General features: G+C 41.5%; 1 protein-coding gene and 1 long non-coding RNA gene across 2 annotated transcripts in view; one reads left to right on the top strand and one right to left on the bottom strand.

The window, feature by feature from the left end:
• Positions 1-8218: 8218 nt before the first annotated feature.
• On the top strand, positions 8219-8706 carry LOC117521021. Its single transcript, XR_004563855.1, has 3 exons — positions 8219-8230; positions 8509-8513; positions 8576-8706. It is a non-coding gene; the product is annotated as an uncharacterized LOC117521021 (long non-coding RNA).
• A 4152-nt stretch (positions 8707-12858) lies between these two features.
• Positions 12859-24994, bottom strand: part of txndc16 (thioredoxin domain containing 16) — an 89687-nt gene continuing 77551 nt past the window's right edge. Inside the window, exons 18-20 of the mRNA XM_034176214.1 lie at positions 22225-22424; positions 21941-22131; positions 12859-13326 (exon numbers count right to left, since the gene is read on the bottom strand). Of these exons, the coding sequence (XP_034032105.1) occupies positions 13079-13326; positions 21941-22131; positions 22225-22424 (639 nt within the window). The 3' untranslated portion in view covers positions 12859-13078. The remainder of the gene's footprint in view (positions 13327-21940; positions 22132-22224; positions 22425-24994) is intronic.

Below are 24994 nucleotides of genomic sequence, written 5' to 3'. Positions count from 1 at the left end.
GTGACGTGTGGGCAGGCTCGAGGATAGAAGACGTCTGTCCTGAGATGAACCGGAACCACACGATTTCCTCCGCCACCGAACCCAGAGAATACTGGAGCCGCCAAGTCCCGAATTCCCAGGTGATCACCATCCCCGACTGTCGGATCTGGTACTGCTGGCGAGAACAAAGACAGTCAAGTGTGGGTGTGTGTACACCCAGTAACAATAACGGTGGGAATGCCACCTCCACCTCTCACTCAATATGCTGATGTGTTTGCAGTGATCCCTCAGAGAAAAAGAGTGCCGTCCTGCACTCACTCAGCTTCCACAAAACAAGGAACCGGTACGCCTGCAAACACTCACAATGTACAGATTACAGATAAACACAAAAAGGCTGAGGATATTACCTACAATGAAGTACGATATCTCGGCAACGAGGTGGAGATGACGTCTGGTCTTTATGGAGTGTGATGATGAAGAATGTGTGACAGCTGTCAGGAATTAATGAGTGACAGCTGTCACTCCCGGCTGTGTCCGTGGCGGCAGCGCCCTCTCGTGCCTGAAGCCCGCACTTCAGGCAGGGCGCCCTTTGGTGGTGGGCCAGCAGTACCTCTTCTGGCGGCCCACACAACAAACAGATTTATTTCAAGTGCAAATATAAACAAAAAGTGAATTAACAGCCTGGCGGGGTGGAGGACGACGCGCTCTTCCTAGCACCCAAGGGATTGGAGCCCGACAGTTCTGGACCCAGAAATTTCCGCCGGCACCCCCCAGGTGGTTAATGAATCGGACAGCGCCTGTTAAGGATGAGAGGCGAGATAAGTCAACACTGTTCACACAAATACTGTTTAGGGTTCACACCATCAGCAAACACATTCAGGTTCTAATTCAGACTCAAATTACAGAAACAGCTCTCACAGCCCGTGGAGGACCATCAATCCGCACGCCACGGCTGTGAAGAGCGAATTTACACAATTATCAGAGTAGCTCAAATATAGCTGCGTACAAAACGCCAAATTACTATTGTTAATTACTCAAAGTCATTCACAGCTTTAGTTACCTCTGAAGTGTGCTGATGGAGCATGTCCCTCACCCATCTCAACAGGCACGGTGCGTCAAACCTGGAGCGATCCTCAGCGTCACAATGTTAGACAAACGATCGTCACACAGCAGCAACAAGGTTGAGTCCCCAGCACCTTACACAGAGCAGTCATGGCTTAAATGTAGTACATCATTAGGATATCTACTTCAGCTGGAAGTCCTTTGGAACTGCACGTGAACTGCTGATCAGGATATCCACTTCAGCTGGTAATCCTTTAACTCTGCACGTGAACTGCTCATCAGGTGCATCCACTTCAGCTGATAGTCCTTTAGCTCTACACGTGAACTGCTCATCAGGTACATCCTCTTCAGATGGTAGTCCTCTAGATCTGCACATGAACTGCTCATCAGGTGCATGGGGTTGGCATGATGAAAGTGGAGGGTGAGAGATGCTTCATCCATCATCACAGCCTCAGACACGCCCCCCACAAACCACCCGAAGTATACACAAAACACACAAACAGTATCTTGGCCAGCCAAACCCCCCACCCCCAACACAACAACAGGTTTTTCTTTTCCCAATTCTTTCCTTGTTGTGCTTTTATGTGTGTTCATGTACCGGACCGGCTTATGTGTGTTGTTGTTTGTTAAGTGTGTCATGAGGCCGGTCAAGTTTTGCTCAGCCCTGCTCGTGACCTAGGGCAGGATATACATCTGGAGCTGGCTCCCCGGGCGCCGTAAAAGGCGACCTCTGCTCCTAACTGGCATTAGGATGGGTAAAAATGCAGTAAACACATTTCATTGTGCAGGGAACATGTTCCTTATGTGCATATGACAATAAACTCCTTTTGAATCCTTGAATCCTTGAATTGGAAACAGGTGAGTGTCATGATTGGGTATAAAAGGAGCATCCCCAAAGGCTCAGCGATTCACAAGCAAAGATGGGTTGAGGATCACCACTTTGTGACAACTGCGTCAAAAAAGTCCAGTAGTTTAAGAACAATGTTTCTCAATGTTCAATTGCAAGGAATTTAGGGATTCCATCATCTGCAGTCCATAATATAATCAGAAGATTCAGAGAATCTGGAGAACTTTATACATGTTAAGCGGCAAGGCCGAAAACCAACATTGAATGCCCGTGACCTTCGATCCCTCAGGCGGCACTACATTAAAAACAGACATCATTGTGTAAAGGATCTTACTATGTGGGCTCAGGAGCACTTCAGAAAACCATTGTCAGTTAACACAGTTCGTCGCTACATCTACAGTGCAAGATAAAACTCTACCATGCAATGCAAAAACCATACATCAACAACATCCAGAAATGGCACTGCTTCTCTGGGCCCAGCTCTTTGAAAGTGTACAGACGCAAAGGTGGAAAAGTGTGCTGTGTCTGATGAGTCCACATTTCAAAATTGTTTTGGAAAATCATGGATGTCGTGGTCCTCCAGCCAAAAGAGGAAAAAGACCATCCAGATTGTTACCAGCGCAAAGTTCAAAAGCCAGCATCTGTGATGGTATGGGGGTGTGTTAGTGCCCATGGCATGGGCACTTACACATCTGTGATGGCAACCATCAATGCTGAAAGGTACATCCAGGTTTTGGAGCAACACATCCTGCCATCCAAGCAACATCTTTTTCAGGGACATCCCTGCTTATTTCAGCAAGACAATGCCAAGCCACATTCTGCACGTGTTACAACAGCGTGGCTTCTTAGTAAAAGAGTGTGGGTACTAGACTGGCCTGCCTGCAGTCCAGACATGTTGCCCATTGAAAATGTTTGGCGTATTATGAAGTGCAAAATACGGCAACAGAGACCCCGGATTGTTGAACAACTGAAGTCGTACATCAAGCAAGAATGGGAAAGAATTCCACCTACAAAGCTTCAAACGATTAGTGTCCTCAGTTCCCAAACGCTTATTGAGTGTTATTAGAAGGAAAGGTGATGTAACACAGTTGTAAACATACCACTCTCCCAGTTTTTTTTTGAAACGTGTTGCAGGCATCCATTTCAAAATGAGCAAAGATTGCACAAAAACAATAACGTTTATCATTTTGAACATTAAATATCTTGTCTTTGTGGTGTAACCAGTTGAATATATTTTGAAGTGGATTTGCAAAACATTGTATTCTGTATTTACATTTTACACAACATCCCAACTTCATTGGAATTGGGGTTGTATCATCTAACTTCTTTTTGAAGTAATCTAAGAAATCTTGAGCAGTAAATGGAGAGTGACTTACAAGTGGTTGTCCTTGAATAAATGTTGTAACATGTCAAACAAGAACTTTGAATTATACTTGTTTTTGTTGATCAAATCAGAGTAATAGGCCCATTTTGTAACCAACAGGCATGCTTATAGTCTACAAAGCATCACGCCATGCAAGGTGTAATACTTCTAGTTTTGAGCTATGCCATTTTTTGCTCTAGACCTCTAGACTTATGCTTGAGGCCATTGTAAATGATCATTGAAGACTAGACTATCTACTGAATGATCATGCTCTGAATGTGATGCTAAGATATCAAGCAGTTGAGCTCCAAGTTCATTTGTAGTTCAGGAGTTGATGTATCACTGTGATGATAAATAAGCACCTTGTCCCAGTGGACAAGGCAATGAGACTGTAAAAGGAATAAGTGAGTGATCTGAAATCACAAACGCAAGAGACACAATGTCAGTATTTGAGACAATAATACCAGGAGCTAGGACCAAATCCAAGATGTTTCCAGTAATGTGAGTTGAACCTTGAATACTTTGCTGGAAAAAATCTGTGATTTTTGATCCTGTTCAGATCTGTTGATCATAATTTCTGCTCTTTCAACCTGATCACAGAACTGTATTATTATGGTGATCTTTGATCTTAACCCTGACCATTATATTCAAAGCAAGATCATTTATTTATATAGTGCCAAATCACAACAAACGTGCCCCAAGGCGCTTTATATTGTAAGGCAAAGCCATACACTAAGTATGGAAAACCCCAAACGGTCAAAACGACCCCTGTGAGCAAGCACTTGCGACAGTGGGGAAGGAAAAAACTCCCTTTTAACAGGAAGAAACCTCCAGCAGAACCAGCTCAGGGAGGGGCAGTCTTCTGCTGGGACTGGTTGGGGCTGAGGGAGAGAACCAGGAAAAAGACATGCTGTGGAGGGGAGCAGAGATCAATCACTAATGATAAATCAGAGTGGTGCATACAGAGCAAAAAAGAGAAAGAAACACTCAGTGCATCATGGGAACCCCCCAGCAGTCTAAGTCTATAGCACATAACTAAGGGATGGTTCAGGGTCACCTGATCCAGCCCTAACTATAAGCGTTAGCAAAAAGGAAAGTTTAAGCCTAATCTTAAAAGTAGAGAGGGTGTCTGTCTCCCTGATCCGAATTGGGAGCCGGTTCCAGAGGAGAGGAGCCTGAAGCTGAAGGCTCTGCCTCCCATTCTACTCTTACAAACCCTAGGAACTACAAGCAAGCCTACAGTCTGAGAGCGAAGTGCTCTATTGGGGTGATATTGGTACTATGAAGTCCCTAAGATAAGATGGGACCTGATTATTCAAACCTTATAAGTAAGAAGAAGAATTTTAAATTCTATTCTAGAATTAACAGGAACCAATGAAGAGAGGCCAATATGGGTGAAATATGCTCTCCTCCTTCTAGTACCCTGTCAGTACTCTAGCTGCAGCATTTTGAATTAACTGAAGGCTTTTCAGGGAACTTTTAGGACAACCTTATAACAATGAATTACCATAGTCCAGCCTAGAGGAAATAAATGCATGAATTAGTTTTTCAGCATCACTCTTGAGACAAGACCTTTCTAATTTTAGAGATATTGCACAAATGCAAAAAAGCAGTCCTACATATTTGTTTAATATGCGCATTGAATGACATATCCTGATCAAAATGACTCCAAGATTTCTCACAGTATTACTAGAGGTCAGGGTAATGCCATCCAGAGTAAGGATCTGGTTAGACACCATGTTTCTAAGATTTGTGGGGCCAAGTACAATAACTTCAGTTTTATCTGAGTGTAAAAGCAGGAATTAGAGGTCATCCATGTCTTTATGTCTGTAAGACAGTCCTGCAGTTTAGCGAGTTGGTGTGTGTCCGCTGGGTTCATGGATAGATAAGCTGGGTATCATCTGCGTAACAATGAAAATTTAAGCAATACTGTCTAATATACTGCCTAAGGGAAGCATGTATAAAGTGAATAAAATTGCTCCTAGCACAGAACCTTGTGGACTCCATAATTAACCTTAGTCTGTGAGAAGATTCCCCATTTACATGAACAAATTGTAATCTATTAGATAAATATGATTCAAACCACCGCAGAATGGGGTCTAATAGACTGTTGATGGTTTGGAGGAAGTAACTAATGAAAATAACTCAGACAGAAACAATCGGAGAGAAAGAGTCTAACCAAATACCGGCATCACTGAAAGCAGCCAAAGAGAACGATATGTCTTTGGGATGTTATGAGTAATTTTTGTCTAATAGTTAAAATTTTATTAGCAAAGAAGTCATGAAGTCATTACTAGTTAAAGTTAAAGGAATACTCGGCTCAATAGAGCTCTGACTCTTGTCAGCCTGGCTACAGTGCTGAAAAGAAACCTGGGATTGTTCTTATTTTCTTCAATTAGTGATGAGTAGTAAGATGTCCTAGCTTTACGGAGGCCTTTTTTTTAATAGAGCAACAGACTGTTTTTCCAGGCTAAGTGAGATCTTCTAAATTAGTGAGACGCGAACTTACGGGTTATTTGCTTTAAGCTGCGAGTTTGTGAGTTATACACGGAGTCAGGCATTTCTGATTTAAGGCTCTCTTTTCAGAGGAGCTACAGCATCCAAAGTTGTCCTCAATGAGGATATAAACTATTGATGAGATAATCTATCTCACTCACAGAGTTTAGGTAGCTACTCTGCCCTGTGTTGGTATATGGCATTGTGAGAACATAAAGAGGGAATCATATCTTTAAACCTAGTTACAGCGCTTTCTGAAAGACTTCTACTGTAATGAAACTTATTCCCCACTGCTGGGTAGTCCATCAGAGTAAATGTAAATGCTATTAAGAAATGATCAGACAGAAGGGGGTTTTCAGGGAATACTGTTAGGTCTTCAATTTCCATACCATAAGTCAGAACAAGATCTAAGGTATGATTAAAGTGGTGGGTTGGACTCATTTACATTTTGAGCAAAGCCAATAGAGTCTACAATAGATTAAATGCAGTGTTGAGGCTGTCATTCTCAGCATCTGTGTGGATGTTAAAATCGCCCATTATAATTATCTTATCTGAGCTAAGCACTAAGTCAGGACAAAAGGTCCTGAAAATTCACAGAGAAACTCACAGTAACGACCAGGTGGACGATAGATAACAACAAATAAAACTGGTTTTTTGGGACTTCCAGTTTGGATGGACAAGACTAAGAGTCAAGCTTCAAATGAATTAAAGCTCTGTCTGGGTTTTGATTAATTAATAAGCTGGAGTGGAAGATTGCTGCTAATCCTCCGCCTCGGCCCGTGCTACGAGCGTTCTGCAGTTAGTGTGACTCAGGGTGTTGACTCATTTAAACTAACATATTCATCCTGCTGTAACCAGGTTTCTGTAAGGCAGAATAAATCAATATGTTGATCAATTATTATATCATTTACTAACAGGGACTTAGAAGAGAGAGATAATCGTTAATAGACCACATTTAACTGTTTTAGTCTGTGGTTCAACTGCACCACAGACTAAAACAGTTAATGTTTTTCTTTTTGAATTTTTATGCTTAAATATATTTTTGCTGGTTATTGGTGGTCTGGGAGCAGGCACCGTCTCTACGGGGATGGGGTAATGAGGGAGGCAGGGGAGAGAAGCTGCAGAGAGGTGTGTAAGACTACAACTCTGCTTCCTGGTCCCAACCCTGGATAGTCACGAGTTTGGAGGATTTAAGAAAATTGGCCAGATTTCTAGAAATGAGAGCTGCTCCATCCAAAGTGGGATGGATGCCCGTCTCTCCTAACAAGACCAGGTTTTCCCCGGAAGCTTTGTCCAATTATCTATGAAAGCCCACCTCATTTTTTGGACACCACTCAGACAGACAATTCAGGGAGAACATGCGGCTAAACATGTCACTCCCGGTCCGATTGGGGAGGGGCCCAGAGAAGAAAACTACAGAGTCCAACATTGTTTTTGCAAAGTTTACACACCGATTCAATGTTAATTGAATGTTGATCACATAACCTTGATTGTGATGATGGCCTTTGATGTGTGTTTCATGACACACATCCAAACATGTTTACTTCACCTCATTCTGCAGCCAATCACATAGACAACTGATCAAGACAGGCTAAGAGCCGCCCACATGGCGCTGGGCTGGAGGAACAAAAGCTAGTGTAGAGAGAAATTCTGGGCCCTGTCCAGATGTTTGCATGAGATTTGGTCCAAGATTCCAGTGCTGCAGTACTCTCTGTATCAGGGTTTGAACTTTTCAATACAACATCTAAAACTTTTGAAGTCTGTTTCCTGTCATTCTTTTGAGATCACTCACCACATAAATCTGACCTGATATTACTGCTGCAATTTGATTCACCTTTGATCCTGTAACAGTACCATAATTATGGTTTTTTTTTTGTTGGCCTACGATCCACACCTCCCACCAAATTATTAAAATCTTTTCATTATTTTTTGTGGAAAACGGAATTTCAAACAAACATGACTGAAGGAGGATCTTCTTGGCAAAGATAAAGCTGTGCAGTCTGGTTGATTTTGAACAGTGAGCTAGTGATCTCTGACCATGTGTTTTTATGATGTCTGCCTCATCTTCACAGTGTTTCCAATTCTCTGGGGGTCAGCAGGAATGTCCACTGCTTTGCAACCAGTTGTCCTAATAAAAACATGAAGCACTAAATGTTCTGTGTGCAATGAGATCTTAATCTGTTGCTTCATGTTATCTTCTTGTATGTAGTCATACAGAAATAAGCTTTAAATGTATGTTTTAACAGGTCACATCACTTTGACCATGTGGGGGGGTACTCATCATTTATCTCAAACTCCTATTCAAAGGGAGGTCAGAGCAATAATTATGAATCTCCTCACCTGGAGAGAAGCTGTTCTGAGGTCAATCACCATTTTCGTCACTGAGGCTTCAGAAACCGTTGAGCAGAGTCCGACGACCGGGGCCTGTCCTGTGCTTGAAGATTGTAAAAGCTTTACCTTCTGAATTCTGAACCTTCACTGCAGTGTTTTACAGCAGCTGAGTCCAATTTTCCTTTCTCATTTTCTACAACTGGCAGCTTAAAAACACTGGGGAAAAAAAAACTCCAGTAAAATTAAAGTCAACCACTGCTACAGTGTGCTGGTGTCGCCGACCAAACGGTCCCCCTTACAAATTGGTCCCCACTGCCTTCACTGTGCATGGATCATTTCAGAGCACCAGCAACAGTTCACAGATTATCACATTGTTTCTGCTTCAAACTGCACTCCAGTCATCATCTATCTCAGCATTAGATATCTGAAGCTTTTGTCCAACAATCATTTCCACATAAATCCAGCATCATTTCATAATAAAGACGGGGAGTGATCAGAGCACCACAGCAGCATGTCTAACTCTCTTAGTCTGACTTTCTACACCCAAAGTGATCAAAGGGAATAATGTGATTATTAGCCATCAGATGACAAAAGTAAAACCTCTCAAATCATTCTAGAGTCTGTTTTAAGCAGAAACAATGCAACAATCAGTGAATCCCTGCTGATGCTCCGAAATGACATATGCGCAGTGAAGGCAGTGGGGACCAATTTTTAGGGTGGACCATAGGCAACACCGGATTTACTGTCATCTAGTGGTAAAGTTGCAGACTGCATTATTACATCACCAGTTGCAAGTTTGTTTATCTTCAGGTTTCTTTCTTTCTTTCTTGCTTTCTTTCTTTATTGTTGGACACTGTGTAGCACGTTGTGCTTACGTTATACTAGGGGACCTACGACCACTACCTTTGTACCCCCCCACCCCCAAGACTAAACCAAACCAACTTTTTAGGTTCCTTAGATGACCCAAAACACAATCAGGATGTTCCCAAAAATAAAAACAGGCCTCAAGTCAGTTATCCAAGATGGCATCTAAGATGGCCACCTAAATAGGGTTTTTCACTAAAACATCTTTAAACAACATATAAACAACTTAAATATCTCAGAGATTCAGTGATAAGGGTCTATTGCTAACATAGTAACACCCGAGCCCAGAATGCTGTCTTGCATGTCCAGCATATAACCAGCAAAAGGTGTGAAAACACATGAAATTTGCAGTTTGAGTTTCTGGTGGCCTTTGTTTTACTAGCTGTGCCACTTGCTGTCTTTCTGTTTCTATTTTTTTCCACTGTTTTTTTGATTTTTGCATTTTCAATCACACTTGATGGTTGACCATGTTTTTCCTGCTCCACGATACTACACAGCAATACCTTTGACCCTCAAACGGCATGCTGGGAAATTTAGTTTTCCAGTGTGTCATGGAGTCTTGTCGCTGTATTTTATCAAGAAGAAGAGCCCTTCTTGTTCATTGTACATATATACATACATAAATACATACATACAACAAAATTTGTCCTTTTAATCCATCCTTACAGTTAGACACAATCCAACCACTAGGAGCAGTGGGCAGCCGCAGTCCGGCTCCCGGGGCCCAACTTCAGACATAGAGACGCTGCCTTGGTCAGGGGCAACGAAAGGTGCACACCCTCAATAAGCATGTTTTGATTTTGGGAGGAAACCAGAGTGCCCAGAGGAAACCCACGCTGACACGGGGAGAACATGCAAACTCCATACAGCAAGGGATCCCATGACCTTCTTGCTTTGAGGTACCAGTGCTAACCACTAAGTTACTGTAGCGGGATGAAGGTCCCGGGTCCTGATTGAAAAGACGTTCCCGCTAGCTTGGCTAACGGGGAATTCCCCTTTGGCTGACCTGGTAGAGGAATGGTCTTTAGTGCTAGCCGTCTGGGTTCGATCCCACCACTGTCCTGGCCACAAAGGTCCTGCAGTCACAATCTGGCATCACGAACAGGATGTGGGTAGTCACAGAACATGCTTAAATGCACCTGTGCTTCGAGACGAAGTCAAAAATGGTGGGGAGATATGTAGCGGGATGAAGATCCCGGGTCCTGATCGAAAAGACGTTCCCGCTAGCTTGGCTAACAGGGAATTCCCCTTTGGCTGACCTGGTAGAGGAATGGTCTTTAGTGCGAGCCATCTGGGTTCGATCCCACCGCTGTCCCGGCTACAAAGGTCCTGCGGTCACATTACCATGCCGCCAAAGGGACGCCAAACATGGCCACCTATCTAAATGTTACTAAGCAGGCTAAGGTTGACACGCTTGGCAAACTGAATTTGGATGATTATTGCACAATTTTGTGACCTGGTAGGCGGTTCTTTTAAGGGGTGGCTTGAGTGCGGGTATTTCAACTTTAGATTAACACATTGCCTCGATAACAGCCCCTTGACAATCTGGTGTGAATCTGTTCGATTTGCACATAAAGCAGGAATCGTGTGCAAAGCGTGTAATATCGTAGCTGCCTCATACACCTGTTGCTACAACTATTTGCGCACACCAGCGGCTGAAAGACAGTGTGTGCTCTGTGCGAGCCCATCGAACCCTGTGTCGGCCAAATTCCAGGTGACACGCACCAACATCTATCACCGCTCGCTTGGCATGTAAAAAATGTGGTCTTTCGTACTATTAACACAACAGTCTGCAGACGATCACTGTCGAGCTGGATGTGAAATTTGTCTACGTTCCCTATGAGTGTGGCTTTGCAAATGGACACAGTGACACGTTGGTGTGTGCGCTGAACTGACAGAAGGTGTGGCCGCCGACAGGAGCCGCTGTGGGGAGCTGTGGATGTGGATGTCAAGGCTGGGGGTGGTTGTCCTGCAGTGCGCCGTCCACAAGACACGTGCGTGGGGCTGGCTGCATACGCCGACAGCAGATGTGGACATAAGAGTGCACTGCTTTTCATTCATGTCATTTCATGACTGTACATCTGTGACCATGGGTCATCTACAGAGGAACAGACAGATCATACTTGTACTGTCCACTTGATAAGAGGGATACAATACAATGCAACGTTTTTATATGGTGTGTGGTTTTATTATTATTATTTTTTAAATACATCCATGTCCTTCCTGATATCAGGCATTTTCCACACCTTTCACAGGACAGTGGTCATAGCTCAGTGGTAAAGTTGCTGACTGACAATCAGAGCTTTTGGAAAGTGCAGGTTTGATTCCCATGGGTGGCATGTAATTTTTTTATTTCACAGCAGTGTAACCACATCGTGCAGCTGCTGTGAAAAGTTGCTGTGCTCACGCGTGCACAGACCGTCGCACTGGGATCGTGCACGCCTGCCCGTTGGCGCAATGTTTGTGTGGTTCACTCATACAAGCTGTTACGATGTGAGTCACCCAGTTGTACATATTCGCACTGTGTGTGAAGGGGCCCCAACTGTGGCACTATCACTATAGCTACCCCAACCTATCAATACTTGCTAATTAGTGCTAATGGTGCTAACATACAAATTATTCTAAAATTTCCCTTAATGGAAATACTGCTGCACCGACCTCTGAGAAGGTGTGTTAGAATAATTAAGCACACAGCAACGGTATCTCAGACATTTGCAATAAAATGCACCGATAGGACAAACACGTTCTATTCACCAGCAACTAGCTGCCTATGCTAAACCTAGTAAGGTCATTGACCTGGCATCACTAGCTGTCACTAAAAGTAAACACACCCATAATTATTCATAACTGTATGGCTTTACATCAATTAAAGTGATGAATTATATAAGAATTCACCCCTCACCCAAAAGCATTTTTTGTACCAAGTCGTAAACATGCTTATTTCTATTGTAAAGTCAGACCTTTAACATTACGCTCTATGGAGATTGACTCGTTTTTGGAGCAAGCCTCCAGTGGCTATTAAAAGAACTGCTGATTGCTGCGCCAGAAGCAGACAAGTGAGTGGTGATCGGTCATTCTACACCGATTTACTGTATAAGTGTAAGAATGTTCATTTAATAACTTCTCTTTGAGGGAGCATGTGTGTGAGGAAACACAGCACACATGCAGTTTTTTTCTTCTGACTCAGACTTCCTGCTTTATTAGTGAATCGCAACTCGACTGCATCTGTGCACACAAACAAAAACGTGTTTATACTGTGTCCTACAGTGCCTTGTCCCTCAGTATGTTGTCATGGCGACGTCACCAACATGCACTTCTTTGTGGTTCATTAATTGTAAATCAGCAGTTTAAGAGGGAACATAGAGTCCTGAAAATAAACAATTCTGATCTCTGATAATAATGCATCAACTCTTTTTACTCCTCTATCATGTGGAGTCTGTGATTGTCGGTGTCCAGGAGAGGACTGATAATATCTAAGTAACTAAAGACAGCATCTGCATCCTGATATCAGAGTCAGCAGGAAGAAAACGTACACACCACCATTCATTTGGCTGCACCTGGAAAAGAGAATCTCTATGAATTATCTGCAGCTGTTGGCCAGTCAAAAAACTGGACCGGCTTTAGTTCAAACTTCCAGCAGCATTTTCCTTCGACTTCTGAAAATACAGTGATAGCAGGATGCAGCATGAAGGAGGATTACAAAGAAAGTGTTATTTAAGATGTGCTGTGTATCACTCCGTAAGAGCTGTGCAGGAAATGAAGGTCTAAGGACTCTTAAATGTTAGATTAACATTACGTATTAAACATAATTCTTGTACCCCTGATTAAATCCACTAGTGATATGTACGAAGGAGGTATTACTGTAGAAATGATGAACAACTCTGTGAGGTTTCAAATGTGAAGTCACAACTAAGCATTAATGTGAAAAAACAGCACATTTTAATTGAACATGTCTGCTCTGTCAAGTACAAGCATTCTGCTTTAGTGGCTCAAAATTAGATAATAATCAGACATTTCAGTCCAGAATGGTCAGCCCATATAACAGGTATTGGTCAAGAAAACACAACTTGGCAAATTAAAACCCAGAATATAAACAGATGTTGAACAGTCTTCAGCGTTCTCCCGTGAAGTCAGTGTTACAGCTCAGTGTGCTGTATATGATTTGGGGATCTGACCAAAGAATCCCCCTTCTCCTCCTCCTCTTCAGAATCTGAACCCTCGTCCTCCAAATGCTGTCCTGAGTAATACCCGAATTCTTGATAGTATTCCTCATCTTTAGTGTCTGGGGTTTTTTGCTGGGTGGACTCAGGCTCATTTTTGTCAATGATTGACAGAAAGTCAAAGAGCTGGAGAGCAGGAGGCCAGAGATCTTCACCCAGTGCTCCTACGGAGACAGATCGACATTGAGCTCTGTGAAGTGATATCAGCTGGAATCAAAAATGGACTGATACTGGTTAGATTTTAGTAGGAACTAATGTCGTCAAGTGATAAAAAAAACATGAACCTAAATAATTACAAGGTTTGCAATTAATTAATCGCAAGTATAACTATTTTTAAATATCACCCCTCAAACTGCAAAACATACACAGGCTTTCAGAAACACAAAAAATGAAGAAATTGACTTAAAAACAATGACAGTAATATTGTAAAGTATAAAAACGAATGGCGCAGTCTATGAGCTTTACAAAATGCCCATCATGAACATACTAACGACGATTTATTGCTGCACTACATAATGTATTTGAAATTTTTTTGTCATCAGTTGAGTTACAGTTGTGGTGTATGTCATGTAGCAACTTTCACTTTGTCTTATAACTTCATCAGATTTTTCATTTAGCTGTTTTTTTTTGGGGGGGGGGGTATTTTTTGTGATCTACTCTTTGGCTTTTTCTCTTTTTTTATGATATCACCAGTATTTATCCATTTTATCTCTTACTTCAACTTTGTGTGATGGATTTTCTTTAATCTGTTTTCTAACACTTTTGTCTTACTCTATGATATCAGTGTTTTTATTTTTTATGTTAGTTTTTTTTTTTTTAATTGTGAGACAGGGTTTCCTTTCCTTTGATATACTGTCTAGCATTTCTTTTGTCTTATGACATCAACAAAGCGTTTTCTTACTTTGACGAGTTTTCACTTTCTTTGATGTGACACAAAAGTCTTGATTTTATCTTTTCATTTTGAAAAAAGTTTCCATTGAATTATTCTCTCATTCTTGTCTCATGACATTATCAAGTTTGCTGTTTTATTTACTTATTTTTCACTGAGATACATTTTTGTTCCTTCTTTGCCATCTCTTACCTCATGACATCACAGAGATCCATAGACTTTTTTTTTGGTTTGTGTTCTTACAGGTGTGACACAATAGACCTCTACATTAAAGGCCCCACGTTTGAGCACATAGGCTACATGGGAAAAGATACAAATTTTGACTCCTCTCCTCCGTTGGACAGCAGAAGAAATAACACTTGAGGTCATTATTACTGTGTTGGTGGCTTTATCTATTCTGAGTGCCCTTCTAGATCCTTATCTTTTTTCTACATTGCTACAACTAAAAGAAACCAAAATGAAAGAGTGCATAAGCCGATTTTAAATCCTGTTATACAGCTGAGATATCAGGATGAAAACATGAGTTGATACAGAGCAGCCGTGCTGAGAATGTGCGGCAATTTGACTGCAATCTGGAAATGTTATCGAATGGTCATCACTGTAGAATGCCATTTGATCAACGCAGGCGGGAGAACAATCGATGTCAGAGCTACAGCAAAAAAAACAAAAAAAAAATCATCGTTCTGACTCCTGCTGTTCGTCAGAGAATGAGCTTTGTCGCAACATCGTCTGTCTGCTGCCTTTGAGAAGTGAGAGTAAAAACAAATCTGTTCGGGAACCTCTCCTCCGGGTAAGGTTTACTGACCTCGACTTCATAGACGATGCAGTGATGTCTGCAGACTCAATGGAAACTGACAGCAAGCACTCGACAAGCTGAGTGTCTGGGATTGCAATTGTTTGGATCAAGACTAAGAGCCAGAGTTTCAATGACTTCCTGGATTTGACCATCAGATTGGTATCTGACGTGGTGAAAATGCTGAACCGGCCGAGACGTTCACTTATCTCGGCAGTGACATTCATGTCTCTGGGTCTTCTGTCATTAAAATCAAGACATGCCTGGTAAGATTTTACAGTCATGAGGTCGATGGACATATGGGTTTGGTGATAATGATATGTTTGCAGGTGAACTAAGATCCAAATTTTTAGTGGCACCTGATCCATATGGATTTTTTTTGGGGGGGGGAATCAGATATTATGGAGTAAAAATTTTAAAAATTTATTCCAATGTATCCGTGATATAAACAGTAAAACTTGCATATAATGGATTCAGGTAGACCAGTTTATTTTGTCCCTTACAATCTGGTGGTGTCCATGCAGCTGCTCCCATTATGTTCGGGGTCACCACAGCGGATACAACCAGATCTGCATCGGTATTTGGCACAGGTTTTACACCAGATCCCCTTCCTGACGCAACTCCAGTGTAATCTGGAGAAACATGCACAGCTGCTGGTGTTCCAAAGAGACCTCCCATCCAAGTACTAACCAGGTCCTGCACTGCTTAGCTTCTGAGAACTGACAGGCTCAGGCTTACACAGAACAGATCTCCGCTATATGTATAAAACGGACAAAATCCATTATATGTATGTAACGGATTACAACCCCAGTTCCAATGAAGTTGGAACATTGTGTAAAATGTAAATAAAAACAGAATACAATGATTTGCAAATCCTCTTCAACCTATATTCAATTGAATACACCACAAAGACAAGATATTTAATGTTCAAATTGATGAACTTTATTGTTTTTGTGCAAATATTTGCTCATTTTGAAATGGATGCCTGCAACACATTTCAAAAAAGCTGGACAGTGGTATGTTTTCAATGGGCGACAGGTCTGGACTGCAGCCATGCTGGTGTAACACGTGCAGAATGTGACTCGGCATTGTCTTGCTGAAATAAGCAGGGACGTCCCTGAAAAAGACGTTGCTTGGATGGCAGCATGTGTTGCTCTAAAACCTGGATGTACCTTTCAGCATTGATGGTGCCATCACAGATGTGTAAGTTGCCCATGCCATGGGCACTAACACCCCCATACCATCACAGATGCTGGCTTTTGAACTTTGCGCTGGTAACAATCTGGATGGTCTCTTTCCTCTTTTGTCCGGAGGACAATGTGAAATGTGGCCTCATCAGACCACAGCAGACTTCTCCACTTTGCGTGTGTCCATTTCAAATGAGCTCAGGCCCACAGAAGGCGGCAGCGTTTGTGGATGTTGTTGATGTATAGATTTTGCTTTGCATGGTAGAGTTTTAACTTGCACTTGTAGATGTAGCAACGAACTGTGTTAACTGACAATGGCTTTCTGAAGTGTTCCTGAGCCCACGCAGTAAGATCCTTTACACAATGATGTCAGTTTTTAATGCAGTGCCGCCTGAGCAATCGAAGGTCACGGGCATTCAATGTTGGTTTTCGGCCTTGCCGCATACTTGTAGAAAGTTCTCCAGATTCTCTGAATCTTCTGATTGTATTATGGACTGTAGATGATGGAATCCCTAAATTCCTTGCAAGTGAACATTGAGAAACATTGTTCTTAAACTGTTGGACTATTTTTTCAGACAGTTGTTCACAAAGTGGTGAGCCTTGCCCCATCTTTGCTTGTGAACGGCTGTGCCTTTTGGGGATGCTCCTTTTATACCCAATCATGACACTCACCTGTTTCCAATTAACCTGTTCACCTGTGGAATGTTCCAAACAGGTGTTCTTTGAGCATTCATCAACTTTCCCAGTCTTTTGTTGCCACTGTCCCAACTTTTTTGAAATGTGTTGCAGGCATCCTTTTCAAAATGAGCAAATATTTGCACAAAAACAATAAAGTTTATCAGTTTGAACATTAAATATCTTGTCTTTGTGGTGTATTCAACTGAATATAGGCTGAAGAGGAGTGTGTTTTTTGTGTTCATTGTGTTTTTATTTACATTTCACACAACGTCTCAACTTCATTGGAACTGAGATTGTAGCTACAGTCAGGAGCCGCCGAACAATCTATAGGGAATCCCCAGCACCTATTAGACTTATGTATTTCCTTGATTAAAAGCCTGACCTTGAATAGGTGCCTGCCTCATTTATTGACCAGGTCAAAACTTCATCGGAAAAAAATAAACGCCTACCTTAAAAAAAAAAAAGTGCCAGGCATTATGTGCATTAAAAAGATTTTCGGTCGAGTCACTCTTTTTAATAAGTCCGCTGTGGAGTGGTACTTTAAAATCCTAAAGCTTGATTTATGCTTCTGCAACTCTGAAATTCTGTGGCCATGCAATTCTGTGGCCATGCAATGATGTTGTCGTGCACATGGCCATTTTAGCCAAGTTCTCCGTCGCATCTTAATGCAATTTGCCACAGGAACAGCAGCTTTTTCTGGATCAATTTGTCCCCCAACGAGTTCCACTTCTTTGTACAATCACCAACCTCAAACCACATGTAATTTTCTTCTATGAACTATGGGTCATTTGAACGTCTTTTTCTGACTCTGCGTTGTGAAGTTGGTCATATTTGCGGACGTTTCTGACAAACATACTGGATCCGTGATCGAAATATAATCGGCGTGCGCACTGCAAAAACTTTTCACATATGACAGGAGAGGAAGGAGTGAAAGCAGAAAAGTGACCAATCCCAGCCCTTTGCGGTCTTAGTCATTTAGCAGGTGTGTAACAAATTTTACTTTATTTCTTGTCTTTCTGATGCCTGATTCTGTTTTTTCTCTCTGTTTAAGGTGCAGCTCCATCCAGAGATGGGTGTGGTATTTGTGCTGGAGACCCTCCTGTCCTGTGCACCAACAGTATTTCCTGTATATTTGTTTTGTGAAGTGTTCTATAATTTATGTCTGTACCATGGCCCAAGCAGAGGGTCACCCCTTTGAGTCTGGTCTGCTTGAGGTTTCTTCCTCAGATGGAGTTTTTCCTTACCACTGCTAATTTGGGGGTTAGTAAGGTTAGACCTTACTTGTGTGAAGTGCCTTGAGGCAACTCTGTTGCGATTTGGCGCTATATAAATGAAAATAATTGAAATTGAAATTGGGTTTGCAGCCATGCAGAGAGGGCTCTGATCTAAACGGGTTTGGTTCTTCACACCCAGGGATATGTGTGAAACTTAGCACCATATTACAGTGCAGGTAGCAAGCACCATTTTGTTGCCTTGAATTAGGCCCTACCTCATTTAGGTCACGTTTAGGCACGGTTTGAAAATTAAACGGCTGGTCTTTTAATCATGTAAATGCAGTATCCACTTTCCTCGAATCGACAAGTGTCAGTGCTGAACTTCATTTCATACCTCTGTTACTGGGCACATTCAGACTGTTCTGTTTGGTGTATGTGAGGGATTTTTAATGGAAAACCATTGCAATTGGATGGGACGTTCAGTCCAATGTGATTGAAAATCCATTGTACAAAAAAATCACACAAAGGGTTTGGGACTTTTGCTTTTGTCCGGTGAGTGTGACTATCCGGGTTATACAATGACATTTAGGCAACTTTACTGTACATAAAAAGTGACACCAATTCCAAGCATTCATTATCAAACCCTTATGACAAACAAATGTCTTTGAGCCTAGATGTTTTACAGTTTAACTATGCAGTTTAACTATAAATATAAATAACAACCAACTGATGTACAACACACTGCATTCACGAGGATTAGCAGTAGCCATTTTGCATTGCTCAGCATTTGCATAAAATAGACTACTTGTCTATTATGGCCCTGCCTAGCAGACAGCACAGCAACCACTTGTCTCTTAGATAAAGTACGTCCCTTTGGCTCCACCCTTATTAAACTTGAGCTCGCCACAGCAAATCTGAGGTGGATCTGCATGTTGACCTGGCACAAGTTTTACGCCAGATGTCCTTCTTGATGCAACTCGACATTACATGGCGAATGAGCAGGGGTGGCCCTGAACTGGGAACCTTCTGCCCAGGAAACAAATGCAAGTTACTGACTGAAAATGAATGGCAGCTAGTCACTTGGACTCTGTCTCATGTAGCTAATGTGACAAAGGGGTGATGGATCCCAACCATGCTTGACAGCATTGCAAACAATGTCACTGGCGTACCCCCTAGTGGACAGCCTCTGTCATGACATCATTTTCAACAGTCAAATTGTGTTGTTTTTTGCAGTGTAATAATAAGGTATTTATATTGGGTTTATCTTGCCAAAATGGCATTGATACCAATACATTCGTGAAAGGCTCATATCAGCTGATACTGGCCAAATGATATAGTTGGGGTCTAGTCTTTAGGTTTCTGATGCCTCCTGTGTTACCGTATGATTGTGAGACTTCAACTCAAACCAGTGACCTAAGGCAAAGACAACATGTCTCTGGTACTAGATCTCTTTGTAAGAACCTTTGTTACTGCTGGAATTACATTGTGTCAAATGAACAGTTACTTAGGGAAAGTCAGGTCAGGACTGTCGCAATTTGTGGAAGCATCAGTGACAACCTATTGACCAGTTGGTGAATTTCTCCGGGTATGATCCAGCACATAGATGATTCAGCAGCTAGAAAAGGCCAAGACTAGTCTCTCCTCCCCACCCCATGTTTCACCTGTTTGTGGCAGAAAGATTTGTTATTTCTGAGAGGTGGGACTAACTGTCTGCCTGGGTGGCTGCCATGTAAGATCCAAACTGGGTCCGTGGAGTGGTAGATGCAGCAACACGCATCACCAGCACACACCCCCAACCAGACCTGACCATCTGGAACAGTGAGAGTGTAATTGGATTGTATATTGTCTGGAATACAAATCCAGCTCCAAACAATATTTGAACAGAAGGTGGAAGAGACTTTAATGCCTTCTCTCTCTCTCACAAACACACAGACTCGCACGCACAAAGCAGCGAAGGAATAATTTACTAATTTTAGACGGAAAATAAAATGGGTATGACACAATAAGAGTTCAGGTGTGTTTTTTTTTTTTTTTTTTGAAAAACAGTTTCTCAGAATTGATGCTGCTTCTAACTTTGGTGGTCTCCAGAATGAGTCATTACTGAATGCCAATTTTGCAGCCCTGTTGGGGGTCATGAGGTTTGTTCATGTGTAATTTTGTTTCCCAATAGTACAACCCCAATTCCAATGAAGTTGGGACGTTGTGTGAAATGTAAATAAAAACAGAATATAATGATTTGCAAATCCTCTTCAACCTATATTCAATTGAATACACCACAAAAAATTTTTAATGTCCAAACTGACTGGGAAGACTGGAAAAGTTGATGAATGCTCGAACCTTCGATCCCTCAGGTGGCACTTCATTAAAAACAGCCATCATTGTGTAAAGGATCTTATTGCGTGGGCTCAAGAACACTTCAAAAACCATTGTCAGTTAACACAGTTCGTCGCTACATCTACAATTGCAAGTTAAAACTCTATCATGGAAAACGAAAGCCGTACATCAACAACATCCAGAAATGCCGCCGCCTTCTCTGGGCCTGAGCTCATTTGAAATGAACAGACGCAAAGTGGAAAAGTGTGCTGTGGTTTGATGAGTCCATGTTTCAAATTGTTTTTGGAAATCATGGAAGTCCCTGCTTATTTCAGCAAGACAATGCCAAGACACATTCTGCATGTGTTACAACAGGGTGGCTTCATAGTAAAAGAGTGCGGGTACTAGACTGGCCTGCCTGCAGTCCAGACCTGTCGCCCATTGAAAATGTGTGGCACATTATGAAGCACAAAATACACCCCGGACTGTTGAGCAACTGAAGTCCTACATCAAGCAAGAATGGGAAAGAATTCCACCTACAAAGCTTCAACTATTAGTGTCCTCAGTTCCCAAACGCTTATTGAGTGTTGTTAGAAGGTGATGTAACACAGTTGTAAACATACCACTGTCCCAGCTTTTTTGAAATGTGTTGCAAGCATCCATTTCATAATGAGCAAATATTTGCAAAAAAACAAAGTTTAGCACTTTGAACATTAAATATCTTGTCTTTGTGGTGTATTCAATTGAATATAGCTTGAAGAGAATTTTCAAATCATTGTATTGTTTTTATTTACATTTTACACAATGTCCCAACTTCACTGGAATTGGGGTTGTACTTCATAAAAAATTGACTTTTTCTTTAAAAAAAAAAAAAAAAAATCATACTTTTTAAAATCATTGGGAATTTAAAAAAACATAACCATTAACTCCTGCACTTACTTGAATTCAAAAATATTGTGAAAAAATATTGTTGGTACACAGTTGGGTGCTGGGTAAATGTTTTAGGCACATTTGTGTGTGTAAAAAAGATGACAAAAAAGCTCTCTCTCTCTCTCTCTCTCTCTCTCTCTCTCTCTCTCTCTCTCTCTCTCTCTCTCTCTCTCTCTCTCTCTCTCTCTCTCTCTCTCTCTCTCTCTCTCTCTCTCTCTCTCTCTCTCTCTCTCTCTCTCTCTCTCTCTCTCTCTCTCTCTCTCTCTCTCTCTCTCTCTCTATATATATATATATATATATGTGTGTGTGTGTGTGTGTACACCTACATTTCCTAACAAATCCAGGTTGCATTTAATCTGGTTTTTACAATCATTTCATTACTGAGTGGTCAAGTAAAAAGCCCCTTTGGCTCCTCCCTTGTTTTCATTTGGGGTTACCACATTTAATATTCTGATGATGATGATAGTGTGTGCATGTATGTGTGCATAAATACCCAGGTTGCAAAAAGTATTTGGGACAAAAACAAAAAAAAAAAAAACGTGCAAGAGTAGTTTTTTTTTTTTTTTTATGCTCATGAAAAGATTCCCATTAGACTTGGTAAAATGCTTAATTCTGTTCTGGAGTAGGTTCCTCTAAATGTTAGGGAGAGTTCAGGTAATAGTTTGAACCCAATCAGAAAAAAAAAAAAAAAAAAAAAAATTCTGAACACATGAATTGTGGGCCTTGGCTCTCTTCTTGCTGCATCTTGTTTATCCTGCCCAGGTTCTTACTTACCTGCAGGGGGTTCAGTGCCGCCCTCTATCCTCTGCAGCCACTGACGGATGGAGTGACCCACTATGGGGGAGTTCGGCGGGTACTGGTAGACGTCCGCTCGGGAGGGCAAATGTGTGAGGATCAGTGCAGGGAGAGAATGCTGAGACCCCAGGTATGACACCAGGATAGATTTTCCAGCTGGTGTACGGCCACTACAACAAAGTAACAAATTCTATTTTTCACAAGCCAAGAGCAAAGGTTAGAAAAGAATGAATAGTTAGAGGGAAAGTGGCCGGTGAACATACAGGTGCATCCAACAAGCCAGGTATTGCTCCATCCACTCCCCTCCAGACTCAACCACTCTTCTCATCTCCTCCACCAACGCCTTGTTCTGACTACGGCCCGTCTTGTTCTCCTCCTTGTTCTCCTCCTCCCCTATGAAAAGCAGGAGCAGGGCTTTGCCCTGGGCGAGGTACGATGGCAGGTTCTCCACAGTCAGCTCCGGCTGCAGAGAGCAGAGAGCAGAGAGCGAGAGAGACGAAAATACAGTCAACAGAAGTGGAAATTAAACCCGTTTTTTTTTTCTCTATTCGTATTATTTCAAACACATTTTACTGTAATGGTGCACATCCTTCTGTTATTTCTCTATGCTAAACACTGCTCTGCAAACAAAGAAAAATAGGCAAAAATGTAATAAAAAGGAAATTCTTGAAATATTACAAATAAGCCTACTACAGAGTGTAAGTAAGAGCACAGTGTCACTCATACTGTGAAAAAAAAGTGGACTATCCTTCATACACTTGAATAAAGTGATGCGGCCCTGAGAAGATGGCACTGAGATTATCTGTAGCCATAAATTATTATGGCCACAGATCATTAAGTTAAGAGGGTCGGCTCGGTCCTGGTCTGCCCTCTGGGGTCCATAGATGAGGTGGGTGAGACGAGGCCATTATCCAAGCTGACATGAATCATGGGCAACACCTCTCACCCTTCTGCATGACACTGTGGGGCCTGAAGCAGCTTCTTCAGCAACAGACTGCTGCACCCACAGTAAGAAAGAGCACCACCTTCACGCCACAGGTTCTTCAGTCTGACAGCAGCAGGACTGTTTAACACCAGCTTGACATCATACAGCTGTTTTCTCTGTCAGACAACCCACCACTGCACTCTTTGTATGTATATACAGATATAACTTTTCTAATATTTATGACATACTGTATATACAACATCATTCCATATATAATATTTATTCATATTAGACTTATATTATATATATATATATAATTTGTATTCCAGATTCCATATATACCGTTGTATGCAAACATTTGGGCACCCTTGATCATTTTCATGATTTTCCATTAAAAATCATTGGTTGTCTGGATCAGAAATTTCAGTTAAATATATCATATAGCAGACGAACACGAGAAGTGAAATAAAGTTTCTAGATTTTACAGAAAGTGTGCAATAATTACTTTCTTACTAAATTTTGGCACCCTTGTCATTTTATTGATTTGAATACATTTAGCACTAATTATTGGAACACAAAATTGGTTTGGTAAGCTCATTGACAGGTGAACTGACGGGTGAATCTAATGAGAAAGGGTATTTAAGGTGGCCATTTGCAAATGTTTCCCCTTTTTGCATCTCTTCTAATGGGTGGCAACAGGGGAGTCTCTAAACAACTTTGAAATGACCTGAAAGCAAAGATTGTTCAACATCATGGTTTAGGGGAAGGATACAAAAAGTTATCTCTGAGATTTCAGCTGCCAGTTTCTACTGTGAGGAACATAGTGAGGAAATGGAACACCGCAGGCACAGTACTAGTTAAGGCCCAACGTGGCAGGCCAAGAAAAATAAAAGGATGGTGAGAACAATCATAGTCAACCCACAGATCTGCTCCAAAGACCTACAACATGATCGTGCTGCAGATAGTATCTCTGTGCATCGTTCAACTATACAGTGCACTTTGTACAAGGAGATGCTGTATGATGTTGTAATGCAGAGGAAACCTTTTCTGTATACACGCCACAAACAGAGCCGTTTGAGGTATGCTAAAGCACATTTGGACAAGCCAGCTTTATTTTGGAATAAGGTGCTATGGACTGATGATACTAAAATTGAGTTATTTGGACATAAGAAGGGGCGGTATGCATGGCTGAAAAAGAACACAGCATTCCAAGAAAAACGCTTGCAACCTATAGTAAAATTTGGAGGCCGTTCCATCATGCTGTGTGGCCAGTGCAGGTACTGGGAATCTTGTTAAAGTTGAGGGTCACATGGATTCCAGTCAATATCAGCAGATTCTTGACAACAATGTTCATGAATCAGTGACAAAGCTGAAGTTGCGCCGGGGCTGGATCTTTCAACAAGATAACGACCCTAAACACTTCTCAAAATTTAGTAAGGCATTCATGCAGAGGAACAAGTACAAGATTCTGGAATGGCCATCTCAGGCCCCAGACCTGAATATTATTGAAAATCTGTGGTGTTATTTTAAGCAGGCTGTCCATGCTTAGAAACCAACAAACCTGAGATATTTTGTAAAGACGAATGGTCCAAAATACCTTCAACCAGAATCCAGACTCTCACTGGAAGTTATAGGAAGCATTTAGAGGCTGTTTTTTCTGCAAAAGGAGGAACTACTAAATATTGATGTATTTTTTTCTGTTGGGGTGCCCAAATTTATGCACCTGCCTAATTTAGTTTAAAGAATGATTGCACATTTTCTGTAAATTCTATAAACTTAATTTCACTTCACAAATATCACTGTGTTTGTCTGCTATATGATATATTTAGCTGAAATTGCTGATTCAAACAACCAATGATTTATAAAGGAAAATCATGGAAATCATCAGGGGTGCCCAAAGTTTTGCATACAACCGTACACTTCCATTTACTGTGCATCTGGAAAGTATTCACAGCACTTCAGTTTTTCCACATTTTGTTATGTTGCAGCCTTATTACAAAATGGATGAAATTCATTTTTTCCTCAAAATTCCACACACAAAACCCCATAATGACAATTTGGAAAGGGGGGGGAGGGGTTGTTGGGTTGTTTTTTTTTTTTTTTTTTTA

The sequence above is a fragment of the Thalassophryne amazonica genome, chromosome 1 (genome assembly GCF_902500255.1).
Source record: "Thalassophryne amazonica chromosome 1, fThaAma1.1, whole genome shotgun sequence".
Lineage (NCBI taxonomy): Eukaryota > Metazoa > Chordata > Actinopteri > Batrachoidiformes > Batrachoididae > Thalassophryne > Thalassophryne amazonica.
The sequence above is the reverse complement of the archived record's forward strand: the minus strand, read 5'-3'. Positions and strand labels throughout refer to the sequence as shown.